The sequence below is a fragment of the Cyanistes caeruleus genome, chromosome 9 (assembly GCF_971803275.1).
Source record: "Cyanistes caeruleus chromosome 9, bCyaCae1.hap1.1, whole genome shotgun sequence".
In the NCBI taxonomy this organism is placed as follows: domain Eukaryota; kingdom Metazoa; phylum Chordata; class Aves; order Passeriformes; family Paridae; genus Cyanistes; species Cyanistes caeruleus.
Window position 1 is genome coordinate 21502965 of NC_141709.1, and position 19793 is coordinate 21522757.

Consider the following 19793-nt stretch of genomic DNA (forward strand, 5'->3'; position numbering starts at 1 on the left):
TATTGCTCCACCCCTGTTATCCCATTGGTTCTCCCAGTCTTTAGCCACTCCCCTGCACCGCTTTCCCTTGTCCCTATTGGACCTTGATCCTCAGAGCTGCCCCTTTTGCCCCTCATTTAACCCTGTGCCCTTAGCCCAGTCCTGTTCTCGTCCCTGAATTCACTGGAGGCTGTTATCCTTTGAATAAACAGTCTTTGGCCACCCAAACGAGGACCTGTCTCTTGCCCTTTATCGTCAGCAATCTCTAGCGGTGCGCTCGGGCCGCGAGAACGCAGGTCGCTCTCGTGGCTTCGCTGTGGCACGTGCCGTAACACAACAGTGTGAATGAAGACAAGGAAATTGCACCCTCACCTCCCAGTCATCAATTTCAGAGTGGATTTCTTAATTTTATAAGGAACTTTTAAATTTTGAAACGAATATAATTTTAGGACTTACAGTTTAGATAATCCTAGACATGAACAGTTGGTTCTCTATGCATAATGTGATACTACATATTTAAAATTATAAAGTGTCTACCCTGTGATTTTTGTCTGCTGTAATATGGAAAGTTCTACTGTTGTAACAGAAACTGGTCTGAATTCTCTCCCCATTGGCCAAATTCTGGATGAAACTATGCTAGATTATTAGTTTTAACCCAATGAATCATGTAAGAATTAATTTTACCAATACTACCAAAATACCTGCTTAAATGTGAAGTGTAAAAAATGTTTACACATATAGAAAAGGCTTTGTACTAATATATATAAAAATGTATATATGTCAAATAAAAATGTCAAGACATTTGAATATATATAGAAAACATATATATGTTCCTAATAGTCAACATTCAATTTCATCTCCTCTATCAAAAGTCTAACCACCTGCCTCGTTAATAGTCAGTGTTTCTCATCTGAAAATGAAAAGCATATTTTGGATGGACGCAAATACTATGTATGAATATATCTTATTTTCATGCTGAGCTTTTATTTCAGCCTTGCTGTGTTAGAGAGCTGAAAACTTGTCAGAGTTGTCATGTTTTAATTCAAATCCGTTTCAAACAGTCATTCAGAGAACAAGATCAGTACACAGAGAGAAAACTTACCTTGTACTCTGTCTTATCGATGCCTATTAGGAAAATGAACTCAGCAATGAATAGGTTGATACAAAGGTTCTTGTGAATAGTGTTACGATCACTTTGCAGGCCACGGAAAAAACAGAATGTGAAGATGCAGATGGCCAGGCAAACAAGAGAGATGACAATTCCCACCCAGGTGATGACAGTGAGGAGCAATTCGTGCACTCCATCTTTGTACTAGAAATAACCAAGAATGGAGAAAATTAATATGACTCTTTATGAGTATAAACAAAAACCTATTTTCACAGGTATCCAGAAAAGTTACTTGTTCATTACATGAGATGGGCAAAATGCACTCAGTAATTTCTCAATCTCAGGTCAGCTTCCCAGAAGATCAGGGTAAGTAGAAAGGAGCAGGTGTGAGAGAAAAATGTGACTGTTTTGTCCAGATCAGATAGCATTTTTACTTTTGCTATGGCCCAGTGCAGACTGGTTGGAAATATGAGCAGAGAAAAATAACATTTTTAAGGTACCACTAGGCTTTGATGAAAGGAGAGAGGAGAGCTTTCCCTGGGACTTTCTATGAGGGCACATGTTCTTTTCTACAGACCTGCAACTCCCCAGCAGAGAAGAAAGCAATGTTTTACACACTGATCAGGACAAAATGCAGAATATGCTGCACATGTAATTCTGGCTTCAATCTCATGTTTAGCTAAAGGAGATTCCTTGGTGCTGTTCTTTGCAGTGACCTTTTCAAATACAATGGCTTTGTGAGAAATCCCATATCCCTGCAAATATTGCATGCTCCGGGCCCCCTGACATGCAGGAAGTGGTTTAAATAGACAACAAAGTTTCTGACTATGAAGTGTTTGAACAATCAGTATGGAAGTTCCTTGACCTTCCTCACCAAGGAGAGCTGGCACCTGGGCTTCCAGGGAACAGCCTGCACAGCTGTCTCAACAGACACTCTCAATCTGTACTGAGGGAGAGTCTATAAAAAGGTTGTAAGGTTGGTCAGTAACTTTAAAATATGGCTTGTAGGAAACTCTTGCCCTTCCTTATTTTCTCTTTCTTGTCATTTTGATTGCAACTTTATGGATGAGGAAGGAAAGTGCTACAGAAAGCAAATTGTTTTGGAAAGAGTGGGTAGGAGCTACAAATACTAAAGAAATTTCAGTAATTTTTAATCTTGTTAAAAGTTTAAAACTAAGTCTTTTAAGTTTGTTCCCTGCTGATGGCTGGAAACATCGTTACCTACCACAATTTCCCGACGAGCCATAAGAATTGCGAAGTTGGTGAGGTGACTGCAAGCACACGTTGTATGAGTTTTATTTGTGTCAACCAGTTTGCAGCCTTGAGTTGACCAGTATCCCATCATAGTCCTCTCTGAGTAGTTCCAGAAGGAACAATTTGCATTGAAATAATTATCAGGCTGGGAGATAAAAGGATAACATAAAATGAGGATATTGCACACTAAGATGGCAATAACAATTGTTAAATATATCTAAAGGGTAATTTAGATTAAATTTTGCATGTTTTGGACAATAAAGTTTTTCATCAGCAAAACTGTGGACTGTGTTGCACAAGGAAGACATCTAGTTTAAAAGGGACTTTATAGTCCAAAGCACTCTGAAGTGCAGTCTCAATTACTGTAGACCCAATTTTAAGCAATTACAATTTTTATGCATGGATGGTACATTATAGCTATTTTTGCTTTCTGGAAAGTTAGGACTGTGAATTTATTCTGCAGATATTTTTTTCCTGTAATTATCAATTTGAAAACAGGATCTTTTTCCTTTGATTCTCACCTTTGGTCAGGCCAAAGTCATGTGAACAGATATCACAAAAAAGTTCACTCCTCAATGCCTATCTACTTTGATGAAAAACAATCCAACCAGTTTATAAAAATAGGCAAAATAAAGTAAAATCTAAACGTATTTTCTCTATCACAGTAGTGATTGTTTACTTTCCCCATGTGAGACATGAAAAGAGAAAGGGCCAAACTTAAGAGCAAAGAAACACATCAAATAAGATACCATGAGGGAAATATACATAAATTCGAAGTATAACAAGCCAAGATACCATACTTTATTCTTTGCTGAATAAATGCAATTTGAACAATTTTTATAAGCTTCCATAATTTGGTCCAAAATTCATGTAAAAAGTTAAAGTGTCAATAAAACTTACTACATCAAACCATCAAGAATCTTTCTTAACAATTATTTTCTACCCTTCTACTAAGGTAAGAGTTAATTTTCAGTTAGAAACAAATTACTCATTTACATTTTCATGTTGATTACTGAATTAGCTTTCATTAAGAATACACTTAAGTTCTAATAATCACTGAACCAGGCTCATTTAATTTTATGTTCATAGACTTAACTTGTGTCTCTGACCTAGTCCAACATTTAAAATTCAAATGGAAAAAAAGGTTGTTTTTCTGCATTGCTTTTCTCTCTTGCTGATTTTGTGACCTTCCCATCAATTCATTAGCATAACTCACATCAATGTGTTCCAGTGTGAAATGCACGGGATCAGTCAGGTACACCCGGCTCGACTCCTTGTTGATGGAGGCTGCGATGACGTGGGAGTTGACGGCGATTGTGCTGTTCTTCCCCGCCAAGTCACTGCCTAACTTTATGGTTGCATTCTCAGTACTGAGGAACCGTCCCAAACTTTTGTAAATAATGAAAACCAGTTTGGCTAACCCTACAAAAGAAAAAAAAAAAGCCCATCGTTATGCCACAGAGGTCTACAGAAAGACAGCGACCTGTACGCTAATGACAATTAAGCATCAGTAAACTGAGAGGTATTTTCAGGCCATGGATTTGAAAAGCAATGACCAGGTTCCCATGATCATCAAGAAAAAGCCACAGAGCAGCTTTGTGGTGTTTTGTTTTGATGTTTAACTAGGAAAGGTAGGTAGGTTTTATAGAAGTTCATGGAGTTCCACTGCTCCTGCCCAAGACTCACCGTTCCTACTGTTCTGTTTCATGGTTCGTGCAGAGAGCTGAATCCAGTTGCCTCCTTTTCCAGCCTGAGGAAATCGCAAGTCTTGCACCTGACCCTCAGTAGAAAGCACTGCAACATCCAAAACTAAGCAGACCAGAGGTGGGGGAAGGAAAAAAAAGTGTTAAAAAAGGAGAATGCAGAGAAAGTCTCTTGGCCAGATTACAATATGCCAGACGACAATTTTTCCCCCCCAAGTCTTTATTTAGTCTTCTCACATGGCTGTCTGTAAGGCAGATTTGTACTGCATGCTTCAATCACCCAGACTCAGCTTCTTTAACTAAGTCTAATGCATGCTACTAAAATGACAGCACTTTAGTAGTGATAACATGCCATCAAACCTTGTTCAAATTTGTGCCCACAAAACATCCACTTAACACACATGTTGCAAAAAAATGTTAGTTCTGAAGATCTTAATGTCTATGCAGTATCCTCTGCTGACAAATTTAGAACTTTAAGTATTGATTTAGATGTAAAGATTTTTTTTAACAGCCAGCAAAGAATACCAAAGTATGTTCATGCCATGTATTAAGCTAAACCAGTATACGTAACTAAAAATTATTTCCATTTTGTTTTCTGCATCTAATTCTGTATAATTATAGCAAACCATTTTATTAGTTCTGCTAATAAACATTTAAATTGAAAAATCAGATGCCACTCAGCCATACTTAAGTATAACTTTTATAACACACTGTATGTCGAGAAACTTTCATGGGATTACCACCGAATGCTGGATTTCCTTGGACAGATAAAATGATACAGCTGAGAGTGGACAATTGATTGACAAAATCTATGCTCTATTAAACCAGTCTAGCTACAGCTCTGAACTACAGACTGACAAAAGGTATGAAATTAGGAAATCACTTCTCTTTCTCCAAGCCATACATACATATGGGCACTAGGAATTCAGTCTTGAATGACATCAGAAAAGTATTATTATGACATGAAGACAGCTTATCACAAGAAGTAATACTCAGTGTCTACTCATCTCCATGGAACTGCTTGTATACATCCAAGGGCAGATCTGTGATTCTACACACAATCCTTCAAAACTAGTGCAGTTCCTTTGATAACAGACTGTGAGACTTTTCCCTATCCTTTCCCAGTATCTTCCTACTCAATTAAAAACTAGGTCGAATCATCTTCTACAGCTACAAATAGGCAGACACTGAAAAGTCTCTTTTCTGCAGTCTATTCCAAGTCTCTGTCTTGGTACTCTGCACATTAGCAGACTTTTAGGTTCCTTGTGCCTCACTGAGACTACATTAATCTCTGTAATAAGGAATTTTAATTTCATGCATAGCAATGATTTTTGCTTTAACACATCCCGCGCAACAATATTTGCACATCTCTAATACCAAACCCCTTCATTTCTCTGTCACCACTTAAATTCTAAATTATGCTCCAACTATCTCCAGCTATTTTGCAGTCTCTGGAGCATAGCCATTCTGCATTATGGGAGATGTAGTTCACTGAACACATTTTTACCTGAAGGTAGTCATGTTTAATATAAACATTTGGCCTATGCTGAGTGCCTAAAATATTTAACTGGCACAGTATATTGCAAAAAAAGTAATTTAAATTCATTAGGAATTTATATCAGTTTATATTTAACAGGAAAGTATTTTCTGCAGCTCTACAGAAAGCAGTTACCTCAAAAAAATCCATACTCTGCCTTTTAAGCACTCTTCATATCCATGTGTTCTGCTAATGATTTTTCAGTGATAAATCAACTATGTAACATCAACTACTTTCCATTTTATAATGTACTAATGACACTAAAGAAGAAGGCTAATTTCAAAGAGCCAAACAAGAAAAGTGTGCTTTCCCTGCTTTGGAGAAGTCACCTTTCCATCAAACATTGCACAGCTCAACCTTCAGAAAGTATTTCACTGTCTGGAGCACCTTCTCCTCCTTTTGTGAAAAGCAATACACAGCACTTTAACTTATGCTTGAAAAGAACTTTACTTACCAATATTTTCTGTGGGCATTGAAACTCTACTTGGTTCTACAAGATTATCAGCCAAGACAAAAGCCCCTTCTTCTAATGTATCAAGTAACATTGTGGCTGCGTGGGCTTGTTCTGAAGAATTCATGTCCTTCCAGGACTCCAGAGCTTCAGGCCTGAGCAAGTTGTCCACTGTATCCACAACTGCCTGCATTCATTAGAAAACTATCATTAGGTCTGAAGCCCTAGGCAGCTGGGGAAAATTCCCAGTCTTATACGGCGACAATTATAATACTTAACTGTCAGAATGATTTATTGTGATTTGATGGCACAAGAACACTATTTTCAACATTAAAATATTTTCCATCCGCTTGTTGGATTAGCATGAATAGAAGCGCAGCTAGCCACTAGCTCTGTGTGGTCTCTAAGCAGTAAACATGCAAATTTGACTTGTTTTGTATCAGCTAAAAGCATGGTATTATTAATGTGCTGAAAAATGTAAAAACAAATGCCAGAAGTCTTGCCCAAAGCTTTCATCTTAATGTCAAAATGTATAACTTCTATTTAAAAATACTAACGCCAAAATTAGCACTCCACAGTTTAGGCTAAAATGACAGTAATACTCCTCTGGAAACTGAGCCCCACTAGTCCAGGCACAGCACTATAAACTACTTGTCTATGACAAATAGACCTTCTTTATTACAGGAGGCATGAAATGAAGCTGACTCAGTGGATATAAATTAGCTCTGGCCACTCTCACTCCCCCTCCTGGTTCCTGTACCTGTTCATAGATACTTAGAAGGATTACAAACTCTCATTCCTGCACAAAGGTCAGTCAGAAAAGGAAATCAATAGAACAAACAAGATGTCCACTGACCGTTCCTGTTATCAGTGACGGCAAAACTGTAAAGCTGAATAAAAGCTGCTATTTTAAAAAGTTTTACTTGTAAAAACTCTATCATCATGCTTTAAGGTTCACTGAGCTGCATATAAGGTAATAATAAATAAAGAAGAAGAATAATTCAGTGACATGATTACATTACTTTACAAAATAATCCAATCAGAGTAATCAGGTAATCAATTGAAGGCAGGCTTTTACATTAATGCATAACGCTGCTGTGCACCGAGTACACCAGGCACTGCTCTGACACCCTGTTTACTCTGTCCCATTTACCTATTCCTAATGTGTCATTAAGCATATATATAATTTGTTTGATCAATTTAAAAGCATTGGAAATGGAAACAGAACACATTATACAAACAGAAAGATGTCAGTCTGGAGTACTATATTGTGCAAACAAACGAATGGGAAAACTTGGTCAAGGCTATTGTCAGAGCAGGATTAATTAGCCTAATCCATTTTAATATCCTCTTTCTGTCTGCATTGTGAGCCACCACGACCTTCCTGGCAGGTGGAAGATACTTCGAAGCGGCATTAAAGCCTTTTTTCTTTCTCTAATGGGAGACAGAATAGTCAAAACGCTGCAGCCATGAACTAGAGTGGAACAGAAATTGGTCTGCAGAGGCCAGATTCATTAGTCACTAAGAAATACAGATCGGAGCCTCTAATCTGAGGTACAAATGAATTCTCTGTCACAAAGTGGGAACTTGCTTCATTTGCATAGTGTAAGTCAGCTTTTGATTTGTAATTTCAAGAGGTTTATTAGTCTTATCTAAGCAGAGAAGCCCATTTGAGACATTCAGAAAATGACACCAGTTGGAAATTAAGGTTCTGCTCTGGTTTCTCATGTATCGCCATATAGCACTGACGGTAGGAATTCATTGATATGATACGCTTTTCGTTTCTTATGGGATAACCTAACTGCATTCTCCTTCTGGAAGATCAGCACCTGCCCAGTAATATTTCTGAAGGGCTCCTCCCCTCAGACAAAGGCAAATGGGTGGGAAAATCCCCACAGTCCCTGTGGCACAGCTGTCAGAGCAGCCCCATTACTGCTCTTCTCACCATCCTGTTTACTAATGAAAAGGAAATAGAAAAAGCCACACTACCCAAACCACATCTGCTGGATTACCCTTTCCTATTAAAAAATATTTTCTAATAAAAACCTATTACAGGTATTATTACTTGAGAAGTGACTTTCTCTCCAGATCTCTGTCTTTTTTTGTCAAATTTCTGCATAACTGGACATCTTCCATCCACTTCCAGGGCTTTAGGATAAAAGACAGAAGTGCCCTGTACAGAGAAATCTCTTTTCCGTAAGAGTCTGAATTTTTTTATTATGCTGTAAAGTATTTCAAAATTCTTTCCAAAAATAATTTTTACATTTCATCTCAGAGGGTGTAAGTAAAAAAATCAGTATTTTAAAAGAAGTTTTGAAAAAATGCACAAGAAAATCTTTCAGAGCCAGACACGTCTGTTCTAGGACTTTTTTCTCCCTTTCATAGGAGCGAGGTGGCATTACTGGCATTGTACTGCAGAAAAGGAGCTGGCCACTACAGGCAACCATTCTACAACTGATGAAAGGAACTGGAAATCAGGTAGCAATGTGTTACATGCCTCCTATGTAGCCTGGTTAATGGGACAAGTGGCAGACATTTTACTAGTGAAGTTAGAGAAATGTTTGTCTTTGCATTGTATCCTCAAGTCACTGAATTGTAACAATTCTTAAAACTGTAAGAAAGAGTGATTTTTCCAGGCACAAGACTAGACACAAAGCAAGCTATATAACATACATTTTTCTTGCAAGCAAATTAACTCTAAACAGTCTTTGATATAAATTCTACCAAGGTGAACTAATTTCTTTGAGTTGAAAGCTTTTTCCCCCTACCCAAAATTTTATTATAAGAGACATGCTACTTCCAATTCAGATAATAATCCCTTCTGCTCTTTTAGTTTTGAACAAGTTAAAGTACAAGAAATATGAACTTTGATCTTTTTTGTTTTTTTCTTAGTGTTATACCTGTGCAAAGCCAACATTTGTAAAGTTGATATGGGGCACAATACACATTTATCAAAGACTGAAATACATAGGATCATGCAGCAAGATGATAAAGCGTGGCAGGTTGCTGAAGCAGGGAGAAAGCAGGGTGACAGCACAGGAGATATACCTTAAGGTAAGCCCTGCACGTCTTCTCTCGTTTTTGGAGCTTTTTAATAAGGAAAAAGAAAATCAGAAGTTAGAAAGATTCTGGAAAACTTCAGAAAGAGAAAAAAAAATACTCTGGTGTTTCAAATCCTGATTTTGAATGATAGCCTGGACATTAATCTAGCTTCTGTCCACGATGACTACAAAAGAACATCACACAGGAAATGTTTTTGCCCAACTGTGGTTTAAGCCCAGCTGGCAACCAAGTACCACACAGCTGCTTGCTCATTTGCTCACCAGCAGGATTGGGGAAAGAATCACAAGGGTAAAACTGAGAAAATCCATGAGTTGAGATAAACACAGTTCAGTGGGTAAAACAAAAGCTGTGCATGAAAATAAAATAAACCAGGGAATTAATTCACTGCTTCCCATGGGTAGGCAGGTGTTCAGCCATTCCCAGAAAAGCCAAGCTCCATCACATGTAATGGTTCCCTGGGAGGAGAACACCGTAACTTCAAAATCCCCCACTTCTTCCTAATTCCCACCAGCTTTATATGCTGAATGTGATGTCACATGGTCTGGAATACCCCTTTGGTCAGTTGGGCTCAGAGGTCCCAGCTGTGTCCCCTCCCAAATTCCCACACACTCCCAAATGCCTTGTCAGTGTGGCAGTACGAGAAGAAGAAAATGCTGTGGAAGTGCTGCTCAGCATTAACAAAAACATCTTTATATTATCAAAGATATGAAAGATCGATTTCAGCACAAATCCAAAACGTAGCCCCATACTAGCCACTGTGAAGAAAATTAACTCTACCCCAGCCAAAAGCAGCACAGCAACCTTTACTCAGGTGTCTAGATATCTTTTGCCCAAATTGTGGGATTTGTCTGAAAAGGTCAAAGGAAAAAATGCATGTGTGGGCACTTGATCTGTGTCTGGGAAAAGTATTTTAAGGGCATCTAGGGACTGTAAATAAAACTATTGCCAAAATAACAGAAAAGTGCACGGATCTCTCTCTCTAAAGAAGGATGAAAAAATATTTCATTTGTGGCTTGCTGACTAGGCTCACATGAGGAAGAGGCTGAGAAATACAGCATTTCCTCTGAGAAAAAGAGGAAAGGTAATAACACTGTAATTTGTATTTAAACCACAAAGACACATTTTCTCTGAAATGTTTCTTGGAACATGTTTCCAGAGAAAACATTAATTCATGTCTTAGATATGTGTAGTAAGGCATTTTTATAAAGATCAATTATAAGTCATGTTGGTGTCTTTAGAAGCCTAAGAAAGTGCTATTATTCTGCGGGAAGTTGGATTAAAATAAAACCCTGCACCTATGCAGAATTCCACTGATTTTATTACATGTTCAGGGTTAAAAGGATCACTGGATAAACATGCTGATTTGTTACAGAATTTCTGAGAGCTAATACTCATTTCCCTCACACTAGTTATAATGCATTCCAGATTTTAAAATGGGACACAGCTACGTATTTTAGGACCAGTCAGCTATTGTGAATTATATCTTACTCCCTAAAGAAGGTAATTACAACTTTCCACTGTGTATTTACTGCTGTTTTCTCTCATATGCTTATTCCAGAACGACACACATGTAGGAACAAAGTATAGATTAATATTTCTGAAAGGAAAAAAACCAGCAAACCTAAGAGCAATTGTTATCCCAGCAGGAGGAGGTGGTGGGAGGTGTGTACCTTGTTATAACTCCTTCCAGCGGAGTCTTTTTCACTGGGCCGTAGTTCCTGAAGCTGAGCATCCAAAATGTCCACGAGCTGTTCCATCAGCCTCACTGATGAGCTAACATCGCCAGCAAAGACCGGTCCTTTGGTGTGTTTAGCCAGTTCATTGGCCAGGCTAGCAGCATTTTCTCCACTTCTGATCTGAAATGACAGTTTATATTATCTCAGCAGGGTCCCTTGTTCTGCTTGCGGCTCCTAATTCCAATTCCCTGTGTACCTTTGTTGTGGTGAAATAACCATTTGCACACACATTGAAATCTGTAACTAATTGAGACCAATAACGTTCTCTTTATCTCAGAAGATTAAAGGTTCTTAGATCCGTGACACACAAAAGCAGTTCTTAACAGCCATCAAAACCAGAAATCTGAGTGGGACTTTTGGGCTCGATCTTCTATTCATCCTCACTTTTATTTTACTGCCATTATCAGACAGTAAGAAATCTGTTTGTTCATACCAGTGCTTGAGGCATTTGAAAGTCAAGTAGCCTTGTACTGATAACAAATTATCCAGTTTTCATAAACTTTGTAAATCTCAGTAGGGAAGGAAAACACAGAAAGTGGTTCTGTGGTCTAATCATACTGTTATCAATGCACTCAGGCAAAAATCTATTTATAACAGTGTAATTTTTACTGAACAAAAAACCCTTGCTGTATACCACAGGTTTTGCTGTGTGTTGTATATTATTTGATTTTTTAAGCAAATGTTACTTTTGGTTTTTGAAAACAAGCAAAGCTACTTCGTTTTAAATAGTGATGAGAACATGTAATCACAAATTCAACATAAGAATTTTAGAGAGGGCATACTAAAACACACATAAAAGCCTAACTGCTGGCCAGCGCTTTGCACACGGAGTACACACAACTCCTACTTTTAATGAACACAGAGTAATAAAGACAACTTCAACAAACTGAAATATTAATGCTCAGAGTTAAAATCCTTAATCACCAGTGTACACTAGATTAAAAGGTTTCAACCAACCTTCTGAGCCAGCTGATTTACCCAGTGTGAGGTACAGTTGCTAAGATCAGGGCCTTTGGGGTTCCACATTCCTGTTAAGACCACGCAGAGATACGAGGCAGTTCCTACAACAGATGTAGAAAGCTACAGTGAAATGGAGACCATTTTTCTGCATGCATTCAGGAAATTGGCTTCACTGTGCTCCTAAACAACATTCAATTCTGAATGCTGCTAATGGTAGTACTTGACAATAATTGACAAAAACGTAAGGAAATAATGTAGATTACAAAGAGCAATAAAAAAAGTCAGTGAAAAGTACCAGACGTTTTCTGCAAACAAACAAAAAGCCCTTGATTTTTCCTGGAGCTCATCCAGAGGTGAGTTCATAATGAAAAAGGCAGCTGTAAGCATATTTCACAGCAGTCCTCAAGCAAGGCCCCAAATTTGACCTGGATTCACAAAAGTGCAAGTGCAAGGTAATTCTGTGGCTATGCTCAAATGATGTTTGCAGATTATAACTTGACCATTGCCTGTAGATACTGCACTCTCTGGGTAACAAAAAATCATGTGATAGACAGCCTGAGATTAAAAAGATATTCATCGTGAGAGAGCTGCACATTGCATTTGAAATGTCTGCCTGAAATCAGGATATATTTTTAAAGGCAATACCTCGTGTTCCTTTGGGGCAAGGGCGTTCAACCATCATTCCTCTTTGTGTTTGAGGCCAGCTAATCCCCCTGGCCTCAGTTGGTTCACAGAATCTCTCTGGCAAAGGGAAGAAACTTGTCACGGGAGGAATTCTGGTTGTGGAAAGGGGTGGTGGTGGTTTGGGTCCTCTGCTTCCTTCCTTTGTTCCTCCAGCCGATGTTGTGCTTATGGGACCTCTCTGTGACGTAGTGCTAGTGGTAGACACTGTGGTTTTGTAAAGCTCTGCTGAAGAAGTTATTGTCACTGCTGTGGTAGGCACTGAACAGGGAAAAATCAGAGTAATAATAAAGTAAATTACTTCAGAATTATATTTAAAAAAAGTTATTTAAAAGTTATTTATGTAGCTTTCAAGAATTCTCTGGTGTCTCCTTTCCTTTATCTTAATATTACACTTATTGCTATTCTGGGTGCTTAAGATATAACTTTGACTTTATTTTGAGTTTGTTTTTTTTTCTTTTTACTCCCAGCTCATACTGTTATGACGTTTCAGCACATTCTGAAATAATCTCTTCTGAAATAAAAATTGATAGTTACATTTCTAAAAGCTGAAAAGCATACTAGTGAGTTATCAGTACATAACAAACACGCTCAGAGCAATTAAAGATTACTTAATCACATTTGCAGCAGGAACAACTCAATAGATAGAATCATTTGAATCAGTGTGCCGTGAACAATGTAGTCCAGCTTTAACAACAAAGGCAGCGGGCTGTAACTAACGAGACCGTTTTTGAAAAACAGACCCCAAAACTTCAAGTCACCCACTACACACCTTCCAGGGCAATAATTATGATAACATCTTCCTACCCAGCAGTCATTCTGCTTGAGAGAGCTGCATGCCCCATTAGCTCCAAACAGAGGCAGAACCCAGCAGGTACAGGCGTTCTCCTCTTTGAACATTTGGGGCCTTAACTTTTTTTTTTGATAAAGCAGGTATGAAGACACAATTCATACAAGCCAGTGTCAAGGAGCAAGTTTTCATCTTTTATGAAACACCAGGACAGGCTTAGGCCAAATCCCTCCTGCTCAGGATGTGCAGCTGCTCCTGCCACTGACCCCCAGCAGGAACTTGTGGCTGGAACTGCTGAGGTACAGCCCAAGCCATGCCAGGGCTTTCAGGCTTTGGAGACATAAGGTAAGTTAATGCTAGTGGAGTCTGGAATGGCTGTGCAACACCTTCACATGTATACTGAGAAACAATGCAAGTGAGCAAAGCAAGTGCAATGGTTATCACTATTTCCAAATAACCATCAGTGTTCAAAATGCTTTGCAGGCACAAAAAAGTACAGATGCTTGTGCTGAGCGCAAATAAGCTCATGAAAAATATTTTTGCCTTTCTTCTTTCTCTTTTTTTTTCTTGTTCTGCTAGGCCCTTGAACTCTGACTTACTGGACAATGCAGGCTTCTCTAAATTAAGTCATAAATAACATAAAACCAAAAGAAGAGCAGTCTCACTTTTTTCAGCAGTTGTTTTGTAAGCTGGTGTTTTGCACAATACTAAACTTCAGCAGTTTGGCAAATAACAATTTTCTCAAAACCCTTTTTCAATTATGTTTCACTTATATTAGATATTTAAAATATTAATTTATTTTTTATTTTCACATGAATTTAGAATGAAGTTTTGAGCATTATTATCTGTTTTTCAAGACTAAAGGCAAAGACATACCTATCATCCCTCTTCTGCTCACAAACTTCTTCAGAGCCTGTCTTCTCTTCAATCTCATTCTTGGCTGCTTGAACACAGCCTCTGTAATTGTGCTGAACTTGTGGTGTACCCAGCTACTGCTGAAACCTTCAGATCTGTTCTGCAAGTGCTTGCCTGACATCTTGTGAAACTGCTCTAATTTGCTTTTGATTACAATGCATCCAGCCTTCTAGTGCTTCCCCAATTAACATTTGTCAAAAGCATTTGCAATCACTTGCACAAGTGTCAGGCAAGGCCTGCTGAATCAGGTCCTCAGGAACGAGGAGATCGTGGGGATGGAGGATGATGCAGGGGACAACCAATTATTACAATCCATCCCCTAATACACTCTGCTAATTAATACATATTTTGACATCAAAATGTGTATTAGCATCATTGCAATTACTACTCCAACCCTGTAATGTTTAGGACAGTTTTGTATCTGGAGCAAAATATCAGAGTCAGAATTCATAAAACACTTTGAAGCTCAGTGGTGAGGTAACAATTTTCAGAACATATCTGGTGTTGCACCCTGAGCTAAAATAATTCTGCTGTCATTACACAACTTTAGTTAGTACAATTTTTATGCTATCCATTAAAATCAATTTTGAAGCCTATCACCCATGATTGCAAAATGACCTGCATAGCATGGTAGTACAACATACTTAGAAACATATTAGTAATCTCACATTGTAAGAGAAAGACTTTAAAGCACTTCTCTCAAAAAAAAACCTGAAAAAACCTGCAGATAACTTCTAAGAGGCTTTCTCTTTAATCAAATTTTAAAAAAAGAAGTCAGCATATTTAAGAGTGCACCAGGAAACTTCAGACAGTGCTGGAAGTCTGGGAAAGAAGGTGGTTGAAAAATAAAAAACACATCACTTCAAGGAATATATCTAGCTTTTGGAAGGCAGGTAATTTTGTCTTTAATGACCTGTGGGAACTTAATCTGCTTGGCCATTCTCCTGAGCTGCAAGAAGACACATGACAGCTGCCACCACCTGATGTGTCTCTGAGAGCTGAGGGTGGTGGCATCTGCAGGCTCTGCCTTGCAGAGCACTTTGCCAATACCAGATAATGGCAGTGATGATTAATAGGCTGCAACTGAGAAGAAGAACAAGCTCCATGTCAAGGTGATTAACCTATTGTTCTAAGCAGAGGGAGTGAAGATATGTAGTTTTTGTCCAACTCCAAAAAAGCCACTTTTACAATGAGAGATTCTATTTTGACTTTTTGACTATGCTTGATATGCTGAGGAGAAAATCAAAACCTCTTCTGCCTCCTTTTTTTTATTAAGAATAGGTTCTTGTTGTTATCAGCTGAAGGCAATCATTAAAGTTAAGAAAATAAGAGAAAAGAGCAATAAGAAGTAAATCCAAAGACTCAAATGGAGGTGTAATTAATTTACATTTGTTTCATGCAGTTCCTAACAGCTGATTTAAACAGTTAGGTATCCTATCTGTTACTAAAAATGAAGACACCACTGGAGTAAAACTTAACACCTGTTTAGCAGTGTGATGTCTATAAAAAACTTAACACAATTGCTGTAGGACAGCAGGGGAATAGTAACTTTCTTTCCCCAACTAACAGTGAAGAGCTGATTTACAGAAGGCACACAAGCTATCTAGTATTCCTTGCCAACAGGTTTCTATTCTAGGCAGGCATAAAATAAGTTGGGAAAAAAATAAATAAATCAAGCTAAATGAAAAATATCCCCACCCAAAATATAACTGTAACCTTAGATTTACAATTGTATTAATTGTAATGCCCAAATCATGTGCCACTTCTGAAAATGGTTTCATTCTCCTCTCTGGCATCCAGGTCATTTGAGAAATCAGCTGCATGGATTTATCAGTTAAATGTATATTCTTATGGGTCAGGTATTTCAATTTATTCGGACACATGACAATCGATGTGCCCACCTTTATTCTCAAAAAGTGTCATAAACAGAGCTGCTGTGTAAAGCAGCAGAGATCAGAAACCTGTGAAAATCACATTTTTCCTGCCTTCTGCTCATTACTTCTCTGTACCTGTTTTTGTGCTTCGGTGAATAGTAGGGAAGCTACTAAGAGTCACCTAATTACTTATAGGTGACTGCAGCTATTATGTTAGCCAGTATCCTGTTAACCCTGCCAAATCCCATTCAATTGAAAGTGAAATGTTTACAAAGCCATTTGTAAATTTATACCTTGAAAATGGTAACATGTGACAAAAAAAGATAGCAAAATACCTGTGGTTAAGAAATATGCTAACTGGTCCCCATTATATTGTTTTTACTTGTACAACCACTCTTTCATTCATCTGTAGTTTATCAGATTTGATATACTAGTACAGACCTAATTTACTTAATTTGTTGCATGACTTTCTTGTAGATTCTTGGTATTGTACTAGTTTACTATTACTTCAAGCCCTTGGTGACGCTACTCTCTGAATTTCTGTTGTGTCCACACTCGCAACATCCATCTCTTCCTGCAGTGATCCAATAATACTTAATGATGGGTATCATGGCACAAAAGGGGAGACAACTTCAGTTTGAACAGTTAGCACAAATTGGGATGAGTGTAGATGAAACCTCTCCGTAATGCACTAACACAGAACAAAAGGATTTATCTTCTTTTTGTTACCAAGGAAACCTTACAATGTAATGCTCATATTCACTTTTTAGAGGGAAAATAGTCTCATTCTTCCTGGTCTTTTAACTTAAAATTCCTTTAAAAATTCCTGTATCAGCAAGGATTCATTTGGACCTTGGTACCTCCTGTAGAAAGAATGTAATTGGATATACTCACTAAATTTACCATTGATATAAAAACTCTGGTTTGTCTCAAGTTTTTCAGTGGCTGTTTGCAAGGCCGGATGTATTTTATTTCATTTTTAAATTAGGGGTTTAGATTTAAAAATGCTTTTTACACTTAATCTTAGAAAACATGCTGTTCTGCAGCATCTGAGCGGTACTTGACAGCTGTAGCTCTGAAAACCATCTCTACATCTATGCCAGAGACACAGCAGCTGCAGGCTGAATGTTTTACACGTAGCACTGTCTTGGCAGACACCTTGCAAATGCACTGTCTTGGCAGACACAAGCACTGCAGAAACAGGAGGACCCCTTGCAAATGCAAGTTGGGGCACTTGCTCAGCATCAGGTGTGCAGACGTGGAGCTCAGGGCCATGGCTCAGTGGTGGAATCGGCAGGGTGAGCTTTATGGTTGGACTGAATGATCTTTCCGTCATTCTATTACATCTGTGTACTACAATTTCCGAGAGAAGCAAGAAGAAAAATAACAAAAAGAATGTAGGTTAAGGGAGGAGTTCTAAGGGCAGCAGACCCCACTATCTCACTACTAAAGCAGTAGTCTGTCTCCAGCATCTAGAGTTTTAGAAATCTGAAGAGTTTCTCCTGAAGACTAAGAAAATAAGAATACAGGGCAAGTTGCAAGAAGAGAAAATGGTGTAGGTTTGCAGCAAGATCAAGGTCAACATTAGGTTAATTACAGTGGTATTTCAGAGGATTCAACAGGGAGATTTAAAAATGTAGGAGACAACAGAGAAGACAAAACGAGGAGTTTCAGGACATGGATGAGCCCAGGTTTTGGCCCTAGGAGCAAATTTGAAGGGAAAGTGCAACTGAAGTATGAAAAATTCATCTTTCATGTAGGAAAAAAGACTGGTGTTTTTGAAGCACTTGGTAGCTGGACATTGTGGTGTAGACAAAAACTGATAGCCAAGTGTCCTGGGGTGACAGATATAGAGGGGAAAAAGATAAAAATCAGTGTGCGTCTTATCTATCATTATTTCTCACTTGGCAATGGAGGGAACACAGATTACTGAGTTTTCCACAATGGTCCCAAGTTAACCATTGAAAAAGAAAGGGCCATGACTTCCAATTTTGAGACACTGACCTTGTGACACCATTAAATACTTGATATTAAAGTACTGTTGCAAAGGACACTAAAAGAAAGTTCTTGTGTTAGGTGACTTACAGAATGTTTTTGTAACTCCTATGTTGTTGAGTAGATGATTACGAAATCTGAGTTGATCACAAAAACCCCAAACCAAATTAGAATAAAAGAAGCATGAAAATGCCCTTCATCAAGCATACTTAAAAGCTGATCTAATTCCATATGAGATGAAAAATTTCATATGAGATAAAAAATCCAAATGTGTATTATACATACAGATCCTTTATATAACAAAGGACTGAGCTGCAATTTATAGAGAATTTTTGTTGAAACAAAGAGGAACTGGAAATACAATAGAAATAAATATAGAAGTAGATTCTGTAAAGAATTTCTCCTTGCTTTTATAGCAGTACATCTCAAGGACAATTATGTTAGATAATTTTTCCTTCCATTTAGTAGTTTCTAACTACAGGCAACTGGCTTAGGCAAAAGAGGAAATGACCTGAAACATATTCTTAGATCTGCAATGTATGTACCCATACAAAATTAAAATACTGGGTATTGGCTTTATCTAAGGAAAAACACTATGTGTGAATATATGCATCACATGCTTAAACAAAATGAGTGTCTTCATTTGGTTTCTATATTTAAAAGACCAGAATCAAAAGATATTTACTGAAGTCCTAATGCATTTAAAACCCAAACTTATAACTTACTCAAATATTCCTTTTCTGTCTTCATGGGTGAATGGGCAAATAGCTCAGAGGCAGGCACCCTGCAGTGTGCCCTGGACCCATTCTTGCCTAGGTCTGGTTGTAATAAACTATTTCTGCTCCTGCCTTGCATGCCAGCAAGGAACCCAGGAAGAGAAAAGGGTGCTGGTGGATGTCCAAATCCAGTTTTGATAGCAGATGTGGACAGCACATACACTATAATTTAAGATCTTGAAGACTCTCTCATAATAAAAACATTATGAAATGTCTTACTGGAGACCTTTCGAGGTCTATTAAAGTGAAGGAAGGATTCCACAAAACCTTTTCTGCCCCTGATTTTCCTTTACACCTTTCCTTCTACGCAATGACTTAGAGATTAGCTGTTTTCACATTCACAACAGCTGCCTGAACTGCAAAAGCTACTTAGAGCCTGCACCTCCATTTTCTCCTCTTACTCTTAAAGCTTTGGAGTATTTAAAATGCATCTCTGTCTCAGTTGAACTGCATGAGAAGTAAGTGGCATGCATAAGAATGTATGAAAATGAAAGCTTTAATTTTTATTATTTTATTATTTTTTTTTTTAAATTACATAGGTGGTTTATGCCTCTGCTAAGAGCAGCCCCAAAGCCTCCTTGAGGAATAGACTTGCTCGATGTACCAAGAGCAGAGCTGGCCAGTTCCCCAAACACCTGGAACCTGCCTGAGCCTGGCCAGGTATTGCCAGGGGGCTCTGCAGGAGACTGGATCACCCATGGCTTTGGAGACCACTAACACACTGGTTCTACACCACCCTGTTCTGCAGCCTCACATGCGGCTTTGTACCTGGAAAAGCTGTATGTGTGTTGCTATAATTGTGTGTATATTACAGCCTGCACTGCTGTGCATGAATCAGCTTCACTGAAGCAGGACAGCTACTTTTCATGTGGAGGAGCCATTATTACTACTTTCTTGAAGTAGAAAAAAACGGCTGCTAAACATGCATAGCAGTTAGATGAGAGAAGTGAAGTATTACCCTCATTGCTAAA

General features: G+C 38.2%; 1 protein-coding gene across 50 annotated transcripts in view; it reads right to left on the reverse strand.

Annotated features, from left to right (window-relative positions):
- The window catches only part of ADGRL2 (adhesion G protein-coupled receptor L2), a 389866-nt gene that overhangs the window by 24583 nt on the left and 345490 nt on the right, over positions 1-19793 (reverse strand). For 25 of the 50 annotated variants that reach the window (XM_023932664.2, XM_023932652.2, XM_086901645.1 and 22 more), the window contains 9 exons: positions 12437-12733; positions 11789-11892; positions 10766-10951; positions 9081-9119; positions 6036-6219; positions 4028-4150; positions 3558-3763; positions 2313-2486; positions 1082-1291 (listed from right to left, as the gene is read on the reverse strand). In XM_023932664.2, coding sequence (XP_023788432.1) covers positions 1082-1291; positions 2313-2486; positions 3558-3763; positions 4028-4150; positions 6036-6219; positions 9081-9119; positions 10766-10951; positions 11789-11892; positions 12437-12733 — 1523 coding nt within the window. The remainder of the gene's footprint in view (positions 1-1081; positions 1292-2312; positions 2487-3557; positions 3764-4027; positions 4151-6035; positions 6220-9080; positions 9120-10765; positions 10952-11788; positions 11893-12436; positions 12734-19793) is intronic. The other 25 variants (XM_086901649.1, XM_086901653.1, XM_086901647.1 and 22 more) reach the window with 1 other exon arrangement.